The sequence below is a fragment of the Corylus avellana genome, chromosome ca11 (assembly GCF_901000735.1).
Source record: "Corylus avellana chromosome ca11, CavTom2PMs-1.0".
In the NCBI taxonomy this organism is placed as follows: Eukaryota; Viridiplantae; Streptophyta; class Magnoliopsida; order Fagales; family Betulaceae; genus Corylus; species Corylus avellana.
The window spans coordinates 4,876,641-4,893,318 of record NC_081551.1 but is presented as its reverse complement, the minus strand read 5'-3'; the positions used below and the strand labels follow the sequence as shown (position 1 = coordinate 4,893,318).

At 37.2% G+C, this 16,678-nt stretch overlaps 1 protein-coding gene across 2 annotated transcripts; it reads left to right on the top strand.

The window, feature by feature from the left end:
* Window positions 1-4,441: 4,441 nt before the first annotated feature.
* On the top strand, window positions 4,442-15,963 carry LOC132165326 (protein CELLULOSE SYNTHASE INTERACTIVE 1). 2 transcript variants are annotated; one of them, XM_059575842.1, is made up of 8 exons: window positions 4,442-4,568; window positions 5,117-5,279; window positions 6,001-6,074; window positions 7,172-10,235; window positions 10,452-12,996; window positions 14,050-14,504; window positions 15,282-15,398; window positions 15,501-15,963. In XM_059575842.1, exons 3-8 carry the CDS (start codon window positions 6,058-6,060, stop codon window positions 15,660-15,662), a joined length of 6,360 nt encoding a protein of 2,119 aa, XP_059431825.1. In that variant the 5' UTR covers window positions 4,442-4,568; window positions 5,117-5,279; window positions 6,001-6,057; the 3' UTR covers window positions 15,663-15,963. The 2 variants fall into 2 exon arrangements, with proteins under 2 accessions (XP_059431825.1, XP_059431824.1); XM_059575841.1 differs by having other exon boundaries at window positions 5,998-6,074.
* The last annotated feature ends 715 nt before the right edge of the window (window positions 15,964-16,678 follow it).

Genomic DNA, 16,678 nt, shown 5'->3' with positions numbered 1-16,678 from the left:
TCTGTTCTCAAACCAGAAAACAAAAATGTTTTTGAAATCCAAACTAGAAGCATTTGGTGGATAATAGCATGCTAAAGACTTTATAATAATTTTATTGTATCGTCTTTGAATTGGGTTTAAAAATTTTCGTCATGTTACTCTCGGTCTTTATAATAATTTTATTCTTTACATCACACCACATACGAGTAGTGATTTTTAGTACACCGGCATGCTTGAACAGTAAGCACGCCAATGTGCTTAGTGTTTAAGCACGCCGGTGTGCTAAAAATTACTACTCAACCACATACAAGCACATGTTGACATGACAATGACCATTTAAAAAAAAAAAATGATTTATTTTTTATTTTTTATTTTTTTATTGATAGTACTTGTGTGATATGATAAAAATAGTGTGAATTGTACCATTATTTCAATATTTAACACCAATTGGGAGTGACATTCAGGTTTGACTTTTTGAGATTGAATGAGACTTTGGGGTTCATGATAATTCGATAAGAATTTAATTTTTTGGTTAAATCTACGAACTTTGAACACAAATGGACAAGACATATTGAAAATTGTGCATTTTGTACCATTATTATATCTGTAAGGTAACCATGGGAAAGAACCAAAAGGTCGTTTTTATTATTATTATTATTATCTTTATAAGTAAAAGGTAGTTTTGAATATAAAAGAATTTTGTGACTTTCTTATCACTAGAGAGGGATTGTGATCCGGACTAGTTTGCAAGCATACTAGCTATAGTAAAATGGCCATATCTAGTGGTTTTGATATCAGATGAAGATAAATGTAGTTGCGTTAAAAAAAAACTTATTTAAAGGGCTATAATTTTGTATGTTATAATTATTTTTTTTTCTAATTCCAATGTTTTCAGGTCAAAATGGGTCATCAATAGAAAGCTGAAATATGGTTTAGAAAGTTCGATCAACCTACGATCTAACTTGCGACTGATGCCATGAGTGAAAAAATGCGAGAGTTCAATCGAGCAAACATGCGATTTTTTAATGAAGGGTTATTATGTATTCTCTATTAGGGTTGCGATCCTACTTCTATTTAAGCTCAATAAGACGACTTAACCAATCAGTAGCTGTATATTTCTAAGACTTATTGAAGAATTATAAGTTACCGTACTTGTAAATTTCACTACGCCACTTTGCATAATCGGATTCAACTATTTGAGGGAAGCCTCCAATCTTAAGAGTGGAGGGCTTGAGCCGAAAAGGGTTGAAACATGATCTTATGATAGATTGAAGTTTGTAGTAACATAGCTATCATACGGTGGGCAAATCCAGCAAACAAAATATTCTCCTCATATGGGCCACAGGTTCATAGTTACAACTATCAATGGATGGCGACAAGTTACCAACCATTGTATTTGTATGGGTGTTTTCTGAGAACTTTCAATATCAAAGATTAGGGTACCATTAATTAATAATCATATATTATGTATATTAATATGGTAATACCACCTAAAACAGTTGTAATTAAATGAATATCCACCCCCATAATAGCTGCTGAAAAATTGCACATGAAGAAACACACATCTAACTAACAATAAAATGATTGCATTTTGTTTTGTCATTTGGCAAGAAAAAATGATGTGATTTCAGTCTTTGTCAATTAATTATATTTTGGTATGAGTTTACAGTCTCAATCACTTGTGTTGAGAAATCAACTTCTATGAATTATTGTATACCATACTTTAATGGAAGCTTTGATTTTTATATTAAAATAATTTTAATCTAATTACTGGTATTCTGTCCTAATCATGATCCCCTCAGGCCCCACAGCAAAAACTTATAGGCAAGAGGATAAAATACTTAAAAAAATATGTTCATAATTTGGCTTTGAAAATAACCCTAGGGGAGCTCTTTATGATTTATCTTCGGATTTACACAAAGGGAATGCATGAACAGAAACTGTTATGTTGCATTAATTAAAAGAAAAATAGCGGGTCACCCTAATAAATTTTAAAAACTCTCAATTTAGTGATTTTAAAATGGAGAGGATCATTTTCCCTCAATTTCACCCATTGAACTTTCAATTTGATATAATGTACCCACTCCGTCAGGTTTTAAACGTTAAAAGTGATAAAATAAGATTGTGAAAAATAACAAATTTTTTAGGAAGTTCAGTGAATGAATTGTGTAAAGAAACGCCTATTGTGACTGCAAGAGAATTTGGTAGCTTCAACAACAGGACTTGATCTATTCTATTCTATTACGATATTCCAAATGTTCAATGAGATTTGTATTTCTAATCTTAATTAATAATAATAATATTTCAACCACTAAACTAACAAAAAAAAATTCCACTTTTGTCACTGGTTAGAAATAATTGGTAGCTTCAACAACGGGACTTGATCTATTCTATTCTATTACGATATTCCAAATGTTCAATGAGATTTGTATTTCTAATCTTAATTAATAATAATAATATTTCTACCACTAAACTAACAAAAAAAATTCCACTTTCGTCACTGCTTATAAATAATTGGCTGAAGCTGCCTACTAATGTAGTTTCGTCATTAATCATATGTTAAAAACACTTGTTTGTAATAATTAATTATGTATTTATCTTTATTAGGTGTATCTCACTGTCTTTAGAACTATTTGTCTTTTATGAATAGAAAATTGCATGTATATTCGTCAGCCAACTAAGAGGAGGGAGGGGAGAAGGAGAGAAACACATGGGCAGATTCTAAGGTTGGTTGGCTTGGCTCAGCTTTGTTTTTAAGAATTGAGCCCACATTCATTTTGGTCCCAAAATTGACAAAGAAAGTAGAAAAAAATGTCATATATTCTTTTTGTTTTTCTTTGCTACATGTTACTTCTTCTTAAATAAATGTCAATGACAATTATTTTTTTTTTTTTTAATATGACCCACTAATTTGGTATAAATTTAATATGAAATTAACGAGTTAGGATCGATGGATCTTATTTGTTTAATTAAATTGATTTGATTAGAATTGACTTATATAACTTTATATACGCGCATCGATACAATATGTAAAGTTTGAACCCGACACAAATTAGCGGATTATAATTGAAGTGTTTGACTCATTTAATTAAATGATTCAAGTTAGGTATCAACATGACAAACGAACACGAATTGCTACTCATGCTCTTCATATATTGCTCAATTTCAAATAAATTGTGACTTCGGATGGGTAGAAACTCAAAAGAAAGCATTTAATCTTGCTATTAACAAAACACAGTTTTTTTATTGGGTTGAAAGAATTTATTTTGATCAGTTTATTTAACTTACATGTGTCTAAGATGTACTTTAAAAGAAATCATATGTGAGAATCACATGCATTTTGAATATGCTAGTTTAGTAAGCTGAGTTAAGAAAATATATATATATTGAGTTTGACGATATATATATATATATATCCTCAAACTCAATTTAGAGGAAATTTTTTTTCTTTCTCTTTTTAGGACTACCAATAACACCAACTCGACTTATTTTTCATTTCATCCTGGACAAAACTACATATAGACCAAGGGTGGCTATGCGCCTTAGTTTTCAATTTTTCTTTATATATATGTTTGACCCCTATCTATCAAAATTAGGCTTAACCTATCTTTCATATTTTGACCATTCTGAATAGAAAATTGCATACTATCATTTTTATTTAACAAAAAGCGAGCATAAAACCTATTTTTCATTTCATCTGGGATCGAAACTACATAGAGTAAGGGGGGCTATGACCCTCTTTGGTTTTTAATTTTCTTTTTTTTTTTATTAAGTTTAATGTATTTGCAATTTTATGTTTAAAGAATTAAGTTTGACTCCTATCAAAATAACCCGCAATTCATATTTTATTAGAATGTCTTAAAAAAAAAAAAAAAAAAAAGACCCAACTAGTCATATATTTTATTAGAATTGAACACGTAGAGTTTTATATTATCCAAATTTTTGTTTTTTGAAGGATATTATCCAATTTTTATAATTATGATTTGACCTAAATACCTTTATGAAAAAAAAAAATCATTAATTTATGTTCATATCTTGATTTATTCACTTATTTATATCAAGTATATCCATCAGAATGCCTCTAAGAAGTAACACAATCGACTAAGATTATGCCTACTAAAACAAAAATTACTAGTTCAAATCCTCTCCCTCATGAACAAATCAACAAAAGTATACCCATTAGTATTTATTACTTCGACCAACTAGTTTTTAAATATTTCAACAAAATCAGATTTCCTAAAAAGGAAATGATATTTTAATCTACACCAAACTATAGAAGCTCAGCTTAAAAGGAAGCCAACCAAGCCGTCAAGTTCCAATGAAGCCGTCAAATTCCAGCTTGAGACTCTCTTATACATGTCCAAACGCGAGCCAACGGAAGCCAATCAAGCCGTCCAGTTCTGGCTTGAAATTTGTCGGTGCTCCCATGTTGTCTCTATGAAATCTAACGCTCACAGACAGATGAGAGTCTCTCAGATGAAACGTAAACCAAAAGAGTAAAGAGAAAAGTGCAAATCAGTCTCCACTCTCCCTTCTGTTCTACGAAACCCGCAGATTCATCAAAGAGCTTCTTCCACTCCTCTCTGAAGGTCTGCCCTCTCTCTGATTTCTAGCTCTGTCTATTGCTGAAGATTGTAAATTTCATGAAACGGAAGCAAAAATCCGGTACCGGATTCGTGCATTTTCTCGCATTTTTCTTATGAACCGTTTTTTGATTCCTCATTGACTAAGCAGTAGAAACTAGAAAGTCTCAGACCTCGATTTCCTAATTCTCGATCTACTGCTCGCTGTCCCAAGTTCAGTCAAATCTATCCAAGCCCATTTCTCTTTAATAAGTTTGGTTGCTGAGAAAATCGAGGAAACTGAAGGAAAATTAAAATTGGTTTTTGCCTGTCACATTTGGGTTTTGCTTGCTTTCAGCTTGTAATTGTGCAACTAAAGAGAGAATAAAAGAAAAAATCAACTAAGATGGAGTAATTGATCTATATTGTAGCTAGCCTAGCATGATTGAGCTTCGCCAATTTAATGATTTTTCACAACTAATGGTCTTCATTTTCGGCTTAGTTTAGACTCTGATCTGTGTTTGCTTGGTTGGTGTTGAAATTTACATTTGGGATTTGCGTGGTTGTCTGGGCAGGAGGCTTTTTGATGATCTGACAGGGTCCCAGGTGTAGATCTTGGAGAAGGGGAGGGATCCGAATTGAGTTTCTTGGGAATCTTGCATTGAAGCGAAGCTGGCGGCAACACTGGCTTGGAGGTTCGCTGCCAGCAATGGCAGCGGCCTTGCCGCTAATGATCCGGTACTTGTTTGTATTTAATTGTATTTTTAGTTCCTTGCTTGTTTGTCTACTTCATTTGCGTGTTTTGAACCCACTTATGTGAACTGGGCACCCGGGAATTTCCTCACTCCTGCTTGCTGCCATCAAAAGAGTTAAAATCGTATTAATTGGTGCTGGATCTCATTGGGCACCCAAGCCCACCTTTTTATTTTATTATTTTTCTTTGTTAATTTTGAAATTCTGATCAATGTGTCCGGTTTATAATGGGCTTGGTTGAAGTTCGGGTATGAGAAATTCAGTTTTGGTAATTATGAAAAATTTCAGATTGGGAAGAAAGCCGCAAATGGTTTTTTAGATCGTGGGATTTGATTTTTTTTTTTTTTAAAAAAAAAAAATTGTAATGGGGATTTGTTTTCTTAACTGAAAAATGGCATACTTAAAACTACATTTTCTTTTTCATTTTATTTTATAAACGTGGAACTTATTTTAATTTTGGAACTGAGTTATGGTTGATCTGTTTTAACTGGAACTCAATTTTCTAATGGATTATTGGATTCATTGGATCCTTGAACCTGCATAATTAAACCTTCAATATTTATTGTTCTGAAGTCTCTAATACTATGACGCCATAAGTTCTCTATCATTTTCACTAATTTTGAGTAGTTTCTGCTGTTACTGTCAATTGATTGATATATAGACATGCCATACTTATTGTTCTTCACTTTCATTCTTATGATAGCAGGAAAGAAATGGTGATGCAAAAGTTCCAGAGTCAGAGCCTCCAACTCCACATTCTGTTATGAAGATGGGTTTGAGGTCAGTTCAAACTTTATTGTGTTAAAATTATGCTTTTTGATAAAATTATTTTCTTCTGCCATCTGTGACAGCCAATTTATGGCTAAGCTTCTGTACTTTGGTAAAGAAGCATGTCGATGTAGCCGAATTAACATGTGCCTGTTGGGGCCTCTCTGTTGAAAAATAGTGCATCGATACAATGCTTGTTTGGATGTGTGCTACTAATCAAAGATTCAAGGTGGAATGTTCCCAAAAGGTTCTCCTGCAATAGGAGCTGGAGATTTGCTTAGGCTGCTTCTCTGTGTCTTATCTTTTTATATACATGGATTGTCTCTTTATTCTAGGACAATTTTATCTACTTTTACTTTTGAAAACCTTTCAGCTTTTACTTTCTGGTTCCAACTTTATCAAGTTAATACTGTTCAAGACCACATTCAATGCTATTAACCTTGATTCAAATGCCTAATCATTTCGAAAGAGCAGAGTATCATAAAAACTGTTGGAAGGACTTGAGCGGAATGTGGCAATATAATTCTGGCCTAGGAGATACTTTATTATTCTAAGACAATGTGAACTTCTCTGTATTTCGTTGCTTGATGTCACTTGAGTAGCGACCTCTTCATTTTTTTCTTTATTATTTGGTATGTGAAAATGTTCTTTCTTCTGGAAGCTGTAAATAAACTACTCTTAACTTAGATTAGCTTCTTGCCTATTGTTCAGAGCTAGCTCCAGATCCTCTTAGGCCTTACTGCTCAACTTAGGGCTGTATTTGTTTGTTAGTTTGTTACATATCACACATATATCTATCTCAAGCCATATTTTTTGTTCTTTGGATTTGAGTGGTCCTTGTAGTTCTGACAATTTGAATCATTGATTCCTTGATTGTGCAATCATATACCTTTGCTTTTTTATTCCCCCACCCCCAACCGAAAAAAAAAAAAAAAACCCGTGGGCTTCACAAAGACAGTAGTTTATACAGAAATTATTGAGCTTTTTGATATATCAAGGTGGATATATAGCCTACTTAAGTTTCCCTAAATTTAGGCCAGTGCTAAGAGTTCAATTCGCAATATTTGATAAAATGATAATTCTAGCTTACATTCTTATGTCACTTGCAGAGAGCGTAGTAGTAGTAGCATGGAGGATCCAGATGGGACATTAGCAAGCGTTGCCCAATGCATTGAGCAGCTACGCCAGAGTTCCTCGTCTTTACAAGAAAAAGAGTTTTCCTTGAGACAGTTGCTGGAACTTATTGATACACGTGAAAATGCTTTCAGTGCTGTTGGATCTCACTCTCAGGCAGTTCCAGTACTTGTTTCCCTTCTCCGATCGGGGTCACTTGGAGTTAAGATACAGGCTGCAACTGTTTTAGGTTCTCTCTGTAAGGAGAATGAGTTACGGGTAAAAGTCTTGCTTGGAGGATGCATTCCACCATTGCTTGGTCTGCTCAAGTCCACCTCAGCGGAAGGTCAAGTTGCAGCTGCAAAGACTATTTATGCTGTTTCTCAAGGTGGTGCAAGAGATCATGTTGGATCGAAAATTTTTTCAACTGAAGGAGTTGTTCCAGTGCTTTGGGAGCAGGTAGCAAATGGGCTCAAGGCTGGAAATGTAGTTGATAGCTTATTGACTGGTACATTAAAGAACCTTTCCAGCAGCACTGAGGGATTCTGGACTGCAACAATTCAAGCTGGAGGAGTGGATATACTTGTGAAGTTACTGAAGACGGGACAGTCGGGCACTCAAGCAAATGTATGCTTTCTTCTTGCATGTATGATGATGGAGGATGCATCTATTTGTTCTAAAGTGTTGGCTGCAGATGCTACAAAACAACTCCTCAAGCTGTTAGGACCTGGTAATGAAGCTCCCGTTAGAGCAGAAGCTGCAGGTGCTCTCAAATCTCTTTCAGCCCAATGCAAAGAAGCAAGGCGGGAGATAGCTAATTCCAGTGGTATTCCTTCTTTGATTAATGCTACTATAGCTCCTTCCAAAGAATTCATGCAGGGAGAGTATGCCCAAGCATTGCAGGAGAATGCTATGTGTGCTTTAGCAAACATTTCTGGTGGTTTGTCATATGTCATTTCAAGCCTAGGTCAAAGCCTTGAATCATGCACTTCACCTGCCCAAATTGCTGACACGTTAGGGGCTTTAGCTTCAGCTTTGATGATATATGATAGTAAAGCAGAATCTACTAGAGCATCAGATCCTCAGGCTATTGAGCAAACTTTGCTTAAGCAGTTTAAGCCCCACTTACCTTTTCTTGTGCAGGAGCGTACTATAGAAGCCCTAGCCAGTTTGTATGGGAATGCTGTTCTCTCAATTAAACTTGCAAGCTCTGATGCAAAACGTTTGCTTGTTGGTTTGATCACAATGGCAACCAATGAAGTGCAGGATGAGCTTGTAAAATCCCTTCTCACACTTTGCAACAATGAAGGCAGTCTATGGCGTGCGCTTCAAGGTCGTGAGGGAATCCAGCTGTTGATCTCTCTTCTTGGGCTTTCGTCAGAACAACAGCAAGAATGTGCAGTTGCATTGCTTTGCGTTCTATCCAATGAAAATGATGAAAGTAAATGGGCTATCACTGCTGCTGGTGGCATTCCTCCACTTGTCCAAATTCTGGAGACGGGTTCGGCAAAGGCCAAGGAAGATTCAGCAACAATCCTTAGTAACCTGTGCAATCACAGTGAAGATATACGTGCTTGTGTTGAAAGTGCTGATGCTGTTCCTGCATTATTATGGCTACTGAAGAATGGAAGCCCCAATGGGAAGGAAATTGCTGCAAAGACTCTGAATCATTTAATCCACAAGTCTGATACGGCGACTATCAGCCAGCTCACTGCATTATTGACTAGTGATCTACCTGAATCCAAAGTTTATGTTTTGGATGCCTTGAGAAGCATGCTTTCCAGGGTCCCTCTCAATGATATATTGCGTGAAGGTAGTGCTGCCAACGATGCAATGGAGACAATGATAAAAATCTTGAGCTCAACTAAGGAAGAGACTCAGGCTAAGTCCGCATCAGCACTGGCTGGAATTTTTGAAACTAGGAAAGACCTGCGTGAAAGTAGCATAGCTGTTAAAACTCTTTGGTCGGCCATGAAGCTGCTTAATGTAGAATCTGAAAACATCCTGGTAGAGTCCTCGCGTTGTCTTGCTGCAATATTTCTTTCAATCAAAGAGAACAGGGATGTTGCAGCTGTTGCTAGAGATGCGTTGCCTCCCTTAGTTTTGCTTGCTAACTCTTCAGCTCTGGAAGTTTCTGAGCTTGCAACATGTGCTCTGGCAAATCTGATTTTGGATATTGAGATATCAGAGAAAGCTGTTCCTGAAGAAATTATTTTGCCTGCTACTAGGGTTTTGCGTGAAGGAACAGTTTCTGGAAAGACACATGCAGCAGCAGCAATTGCTCGTCTGCTCCATTCTCGCCAAATTGATTACGCCTTAACTGACTGTGTGAACCGTGCTGGAACAATTCTTGCATTAGTGTCTTTTCTAGAATCTGCTATTGGTGGATCTGTTGCCACATCGGAGGCACTAGATGCACTTGCTATTCTATCCAGGTCAGAGGGGGCTAGTGGGCACATAAAACCTGCATGGGCAGTTTTAGCTGAATTTCCAAAAAGCATAAGCCCAATAGTTTTATCTATTGTGGATGCTACACCCTTGTTGCAGGATAAAGCTATTGAAATATTGTCACGACTTTGCCGGGATCAGCCTGTAGTTCTTGGAGAGACAGTTGCCTGTGCCTCTGGGTGTATATTATCAATTGCTAGAAGGGTGATCAGTTCCACAAATCCAAAGGTCAAAATTGGGGGAGCTGCACTTCTTATTTGTGCTGCGACAGTGAATCACCAAAGAGTGGTGGAAGATCTTAATCAATCACGCTTGTGCGCCCATCTTATTCAATCTCTCATTGCGATGCTTAGTGTTGAACAGCCTTCATCTTTGGGAAATCAGGGTGATGATGACAAGGAGTCCATTAGCATTTACAGGCATACTAAAGAAGAAGGCAGGAATAGCGAATCCAATAAAGGAACATCGGTCATATCAGGTGTGAACTTAGCCATATGGCTACTTTCTGTGCTTGCCTGTCATGATGAAAAGAGTAAAACTGTGATTATGGAGGCTGGAGCAATTGAAGTCCTCACTGATAGAATCTCTGATTGCTTTTCGCAGTATACTCAGGTAATTGTCTTTCTTGTTCCACTACAATTTAAAAAGAAACATGATGCATCTAATTGGTGAATTCTGAGAATTGCACATAGGGCATCGTTTCTGTGTAACATTATTTTCTGTCCATCTGTTTTCTCACGCATGCAATAGTGAGATCTAGTGGTGTGGTTATACTCTGTTTCTTTTTACCTCATCGAGTGTTGGTTTGCTCCATGGTAATTTATGCAGATGGATTTCAAGGAAGATAGCAGCGTATGGGTTTGTGCTCTACTTTTAGCAATTTTATTTCAAGATAGAGATATCATACGAGCACATGCAACCATGAAATGTATACCAGCACTTGCAAATTTGTTGAGGTCAGAGGAGTCGGCAAACAGATATTTTGCTGCCCAAGCAGTGGCCAGTTTAGTGTGTAATGGTAGCAGAGGGACTCTTCTATCTGTTGCAAATTCCGGGGCAGCAGGTGGGCTTATTTCCTTACTTGGCTGTGCTGATGCTGACATATGTGATCTTCTGGAATTGTCAGAGGAGTTTGCTTTGGTGAGATATCCAGAGCAAGTTGCTCTTGAGAGGTTGTTCAGAGTTGATGACATAAGGGTTGGTGCTACTTCCCGAAAAGCAATACCTGCCCTTGTTGATCTGCTTAAACCAATTCCAGATCGGCCTGGAGCACCATTTCTAGCACTTGGGATCCTGACTCAGCTGGCAAAGGACTGTCCGCCAAATAAGATTGTAATGGTAGAATCAGGAGCTTTGGAAGCACTGACCAAGTATCTTTCACTTGGGCCACAAGATGCAACTGAGGAGGCTGCTACTGATCTGTTAGGGATCCTATTCAGCAGTGCTGAAATACGCAGACATGAAGCTGCATTTGGTTCTGTCAGTCAACTTGTAGCAGTTTTACGATTAGGTGGAAGAGGTGCAAGGTATAGTGCTGCGAAAGCATTGGAAAGCCTGTTTTCTGCTGACCATATTAGGAATGCAGAAACTGCCCGACAAGCTGTTCAACCCTTGGTGGAGATTCTTAATACTGGTTTGGAGAGGGAGCAGCATGCTGCTATTGCTGCATTAGTTAGGTTATTGAGTGAAAACCCATCAAGAGCCCTTGCTGTTGCAGATGTTGAAATGAATGCAGTGGATGTCCTTTGCAGGATCCTTTCATCGAATTGTTCAATGGAGCTAAAAGGGGATGCTGCTGAATTATGTGGTGTTCTTTTCGGAAATACAAGAATCAGGTCCACAATGGCTGCAGCACGCTGTGTTGAGCCCCTGGTTTCTCTCCTTGTAGCTGAATTCAGTCCTGCTCAGCATTCAGTTGTCCGTGCATTGGATAAACTTGTTGATGATGAGCAACTGGCAGAACTAGTCGCTGCACATGGTGCAGTTATTCCTCTTGTCGGCCTTCTCTATGGTAGGAATTACATGCTTCATGAGGCTATTTCCAGAGCTCTTGTGAAGTTGGGGAAAGATCGACCTGCTTGTAAGATGGAAATGGTGAAAGCTGGTGTAATTGAAAGCATACTTGATATCCTCCATGAAGCACCCGATTTTCTCTGTGCTGCCTTTGCTGAACTGCTCCGAATATTGACCAATAATGCTAGTATTGCTAAAGGACCATCTGCTGCAAAAGTAGTGGAGCCCCTTTTTCTGTTGCTGACAAGGCTAGAGTTTGGGCCTGATGGGCAGCACAGTGCATTGCAGGTTCTTGTCAATATTTTAGAGCATCCACAGTGTCGTGCTGACTATACACTGACCTCTCACCAAGCCATTGAGCCACTTATTCCTTTACTTGATTCTCCAGCTTCAGCAGTGCAGCAGTTGGCAGCTGAGCTTCTATCCCATCTGCTATTGGAGGAAAAACTTCAGAAGGATACAGTGACTCAGCAAGTAATTGGCCCCCTAATAAGAGTTCTTGGTTCTGGTATACACATTTTGCAGCAGCGAGCTGTAAAGGCTCTTGTGAGTCTCGCACTAACATGGCCAAATGAAATTGCAAAAGAGGGTGGTGTCAATGAAATTTCTAAAGTGATATTGCAAGCTGATCCTTCTCTTCCTCATGCTTTGTGGGAATCTGCTGCTTCTGTTTTGTCAAGTATTCTGCAATTTAGCTCTGAATTTTATTTGGAAGTTCCTGTTGCTGTGTTGGTAAGGTTGCTTCGTTCTGGCTCAGAGGGCACAGTAGTTGGTGCATTGAATGCCCTTCTGGTGTTGGAAAGTGATGACGCAACCAGTGCTGAAGCAATGGCTGAAAGTGGTGCCATAGAGGCTCTTTTGGAACTTCTGAGAAGTCATCAGTGTGAGGAAACCGCTGCAAGACTGTTGGAGGTATTGTTGAACAATGTGAAGATCAGAGAAACTAAAGCTACCAAATCTGCTATCTTACCATTATCCCAGTACCTTTTGGATCCACAAACCCAAGCTCAGCAAGCAAGGTTACTGGCAACTTTGGCCCTTGGTGATCTATTCCAGAATGAGGGTCTCGCTCGAAGTACTGATGCTGTTTCAGCTTGCCGTGCTCTTGTAAATGTGCTTGAAGAACAACCTACAGAAGAAATGAAAGTGGTAGCTATATGTGCGTTGCAAAACCTTGTGATGTACAGTCGGTCAAATAGAAGAGCAGTTGCTGAGGCTGGTGGTGTACAGGTTGTATTGGATCTTATTGGTTCGAGTGATCCAGATACATCTATTCAGGCTGCAATGTTTATTAAACTGCTTTTTTCTAATCATACTATTCAGGAGTATGCTTCTAGTGAAACAGTCAGAGCTATAACTGGTGAGTTCTCTTTATTCTCAATGCAGAATTTGCTGAGCTTTAATTGATATGAAAAGCATCTACTATTTGTGTCATGAATACCTGCAAGACAAGGTCAGCTTACGTATTATTGTCTATCAAATATTATTGGTCCACAGTGGTTACTTGAATATTCTTGTACAGGGTTTTTCTATTATTTGAGGCTATTGTCTATCAAATAATATTTCACAAAATATATTTCCGCATAAACTAAGAATTGTTGCAAGTTTTGCGTCAAATTCATTAGGAAATTTGATTGAAATACTTTTTTCTTTCTTTGATAATTGAATGATTTTTTAGAGAAGCCATTAACAGGACCAGATTCCAGGTACATGGGATGTATGTGCAAGGAACACTCCCCTATTTACATTGGGGTCATTTTGCAGACTCCTTTATGATGAAGTATCGTCCCCTTCTTTTACCCTTAAGGAGCTTAGAACTCACTGGCAAAACTAGCAAAGAAGATTCAATATTGCAACAGAAATGATTACATTTTATTATGTTCTCATGGAATATGCAAAATATAATTAAGTTACTCTTCTAATGGTTGCTGTCAAGCTGAGTAGTACTTGAAGAAGAACACGTGAATGCCTACAGTTTATTAGGACTATGCAAAACAAAGTTAATTTATTAGTTAATTTATTTTCCTGGCAGTTCTTTCAATCTGACTGGCACTTGAATAAGACCATGTGAATGGTAGGTTATTAGTGTTACTCTTCTTCCCAATCTGAGCAAATGTGTGAGTATTAACTTGTGTTATATACAAGCTATCATTCCTTTTTCTTAGATGATATCCTTAAGGTTGTTTGAAAATACTTGAAAGTTCTGACTGACTAAGAAATAATGCATTCGGTGAAATAGGCTGATATCTACCCATAAGTAATTTTAGATAAAATGTGCTGTTTGAGAATTGGTCTATAATGTATTGGTATCAGTTGCTCGGATGTCTCTCTTGCAAGCAGATACTTTTTCTTTCCTTCTATTTTTTCTCCTTTATTTTCTGGTTTGTCTCATATGATTATTGTGGTCTTGCAGCTGCTATTGAAAAAGATTTATGGGCCACTGGAACTGTGAATGATGAGTATCTGAAAGCTCTAAATGCTCTATTCAGCAACTTCCCGCGTTTGAGAGCAACTGAACCTGCAACACTTAGCATTCCCCATCTGGTTACGTCCCTCAAGACAGGCTCAGAGGCAACTCAAGAAGCTGCCTTAGATGCACTTTTTCTTCTGAGGCAAGCTTGGTCAGCATGCCCAGCTGAAGTTTCTAGAGCTCAGTCAATAGCTGCTGCAGATGCAATCCCCTTGCTGCAATACCTAATCCAGTCTGGCCCACCTCGGTTTCAGGAAAAGGCAGAATTTCTATTGCAGTGTTTGCCTGGGACACTAGTGGTGACAATCAAGCGTGGCAACAACATGAAGCAGTCAGTGGGAAACCCTAGTGTTTACTGTAAGCTTACACTTGGCAACACTCCTCCTAGACAAACCCAGGTAAAATGCTTTTCTATAATTCCACACTTTTATTTTCTGATCAGCATTTTTTTTCCTGGTAACAATCCTCTCCTGAATATGTAAGTCATTTATATAGTAGAAATACAAGATTACAAGAGTTTGAATGAGACTCCATGATGTCTTACATCATTCAAATCGTGTGAGCTAGTGCTCATTATAATTTTCCCTTTCCAGAAATGAAAGCTATGTAATTTGGTTTCTTGGTTAAATAATGCACAGAAATTTCTGAAAGTGCACTTTTAGACCTAATACCTCGAAGGAAGTCTATTTATCTTCATTGGTTTTTCTAGTCCTTCTCATATAATATGAGTAATAAAGTTTCTTATCTCATTTTTAGGGTTTTAAATTTTTAGATTCCAAATTTGAGTGTAAAAAGGAGGTTGAGGTTTGTGAAACTGAGGGAGCCATCTGATAAGAGCAGTTTTTTTCATCTCGTACATTTTTTTGGTCATCTTTCCATCTGTTAAGAGAATTTGCCTTCTTTTTCATACGATTTTTTTTTTTAATATTATTATTTGTGATTTTCTTGATTCTGCTTTGCGCTGAAAGTCTTGGGCTGCATGGAACAGTTCTGTGTAGCATTGCACTGAACAAAAGCTGTATTTTCAATTTTTCATGAGATCCCTTTTAATTATTAGGTCATTTTTACAGTTAGGTCACAGGTCACTTCACCTTTTCTTCTGTCTAAACTTATGGTATGTTTGACCAAGCTTATCAAATTATTGCTGATGTAACTTCTAAATGTGTATTCATCAGGTGGTTTCAACTGGGCCAAATCCAGAGTGGGATGAGAGCTTTTCATGGTCCTTTGAGAGCCCACCGAAGGGCCAGAAGCTTCATATTTCTTGCAAAAACAAGAGCAAGATGGGGAAGGTAAATGAGACAGAGAAGTGATATAGAAAGAGTAGTCTCACATATTACTTTCTATTCTCCTTAATTTGCATCTTAACCCATTCACCTTTTATCTGATGACAGAGTTCATTTGGAAAAGTAACGATCCAGATTGATCGGGTTGTAATGCTGGGAGCAGTTGCCGGTGAATACACGCTGTTGCCGGAAAGCAAAAGTGGGCCATCCCGGAATTTAGAAATAGAATTCCAGTGGTCTAATAAGCAAGAAGACCCATTAGTGAAGTAACCTGTAATCTTCTGGGAATTGTATAATTAGGTGGAAATATGTTTGAAGAGATTTTCTTTTTTCTTTCTTGTTCTGGGTTATTTATCATGTCAGTGTATATAGTGTACCAGAGATTTTGATTTTTCGTCAATAGCCTTAAAGCATAGTCATTTGTCAATGTATTCTTTTGTATCCTGATCATATATTTGTATCCGTTGCGGGCAGAAGGATTTACTTTCCTTGGTACTTTCTGTATTGAGTCCTGTGTGCTGTCATTTTTTCTGAGGGAAATAATGAAATTGGTTCTGGTTTTCCATTTGTAGATTTTGCTGGTTATATTTGTTAATGTTAGTTATTATTTGATTGTATAATAAACACCAGACATTAAGATTCATTGTCATATCGCAGTTAATTGTTTTGTATACTAGAATGTTTTTGTGTTTTCTTCCCACTTACAACAAATATGTCAAATTGCCATTCTGTCTTTGCCTGGGAACATAAAGTAATTGCACATTGTGAGAAAAAGGCCCTTTGGTAGGACAACCATGAATTCAACACGAAATTATAAGGCGTGATTTTCAGTCGATTGAACTATCTTTTGATACATTAAAATTATCAAGGGGATAAAGAGTATCTCAGAGTGGGGTTTGGATAAATTTGAGTTGATTTTTTTGTGGGTCATCAACGAGGTCGATGATTGAAGATTAATATCAGACATTTATGCTGACCTTTTTGGCTTTTTCCCTGGAACATGAAACTCATGGCTCAATATACAAATATCGGCTATATATATATATATATATATATATATATATTCTGAAATACATACAGAAAGATAATTATGGCCATGGGTGTGACTAAATAATTGGTGAAAACGACTGGGTACGTGGCACCATATTAGTGTTGAAGCCAGTGATATTTAATGACTTTTTTGAGAGTGGCAATGATTTATGAAACCCCTTTTGTTTTCATTCTTGTTTTTTAGCTTCGTAGGAAAGGAAAAAGGGCGGTGATAGTTTGCTTTCCGACCAGCACAA

What these genes read in the sequence shown, in the direction of transcription:
- LOC132165326 (XM_059575842.1), top strand. An exon ending in GCTTTTCGCAGTATACTCAG is followed by an intron (nt 10,236 to 10,451) that starts GTAATTGTCTTT and finishes TAATTTATGCAG; the next exon opens with ATGGATTTCAAGGAAGATAG. An exon ending in AACAGTCAGAGCTATAACTG is followed by an intron (nt 12,997 to 14,049) that starts GTGAGTTCTCTT and finishes GTGGTCTTGCAG; the next exon opens with CTGCTATTGAAAAAGATTTA.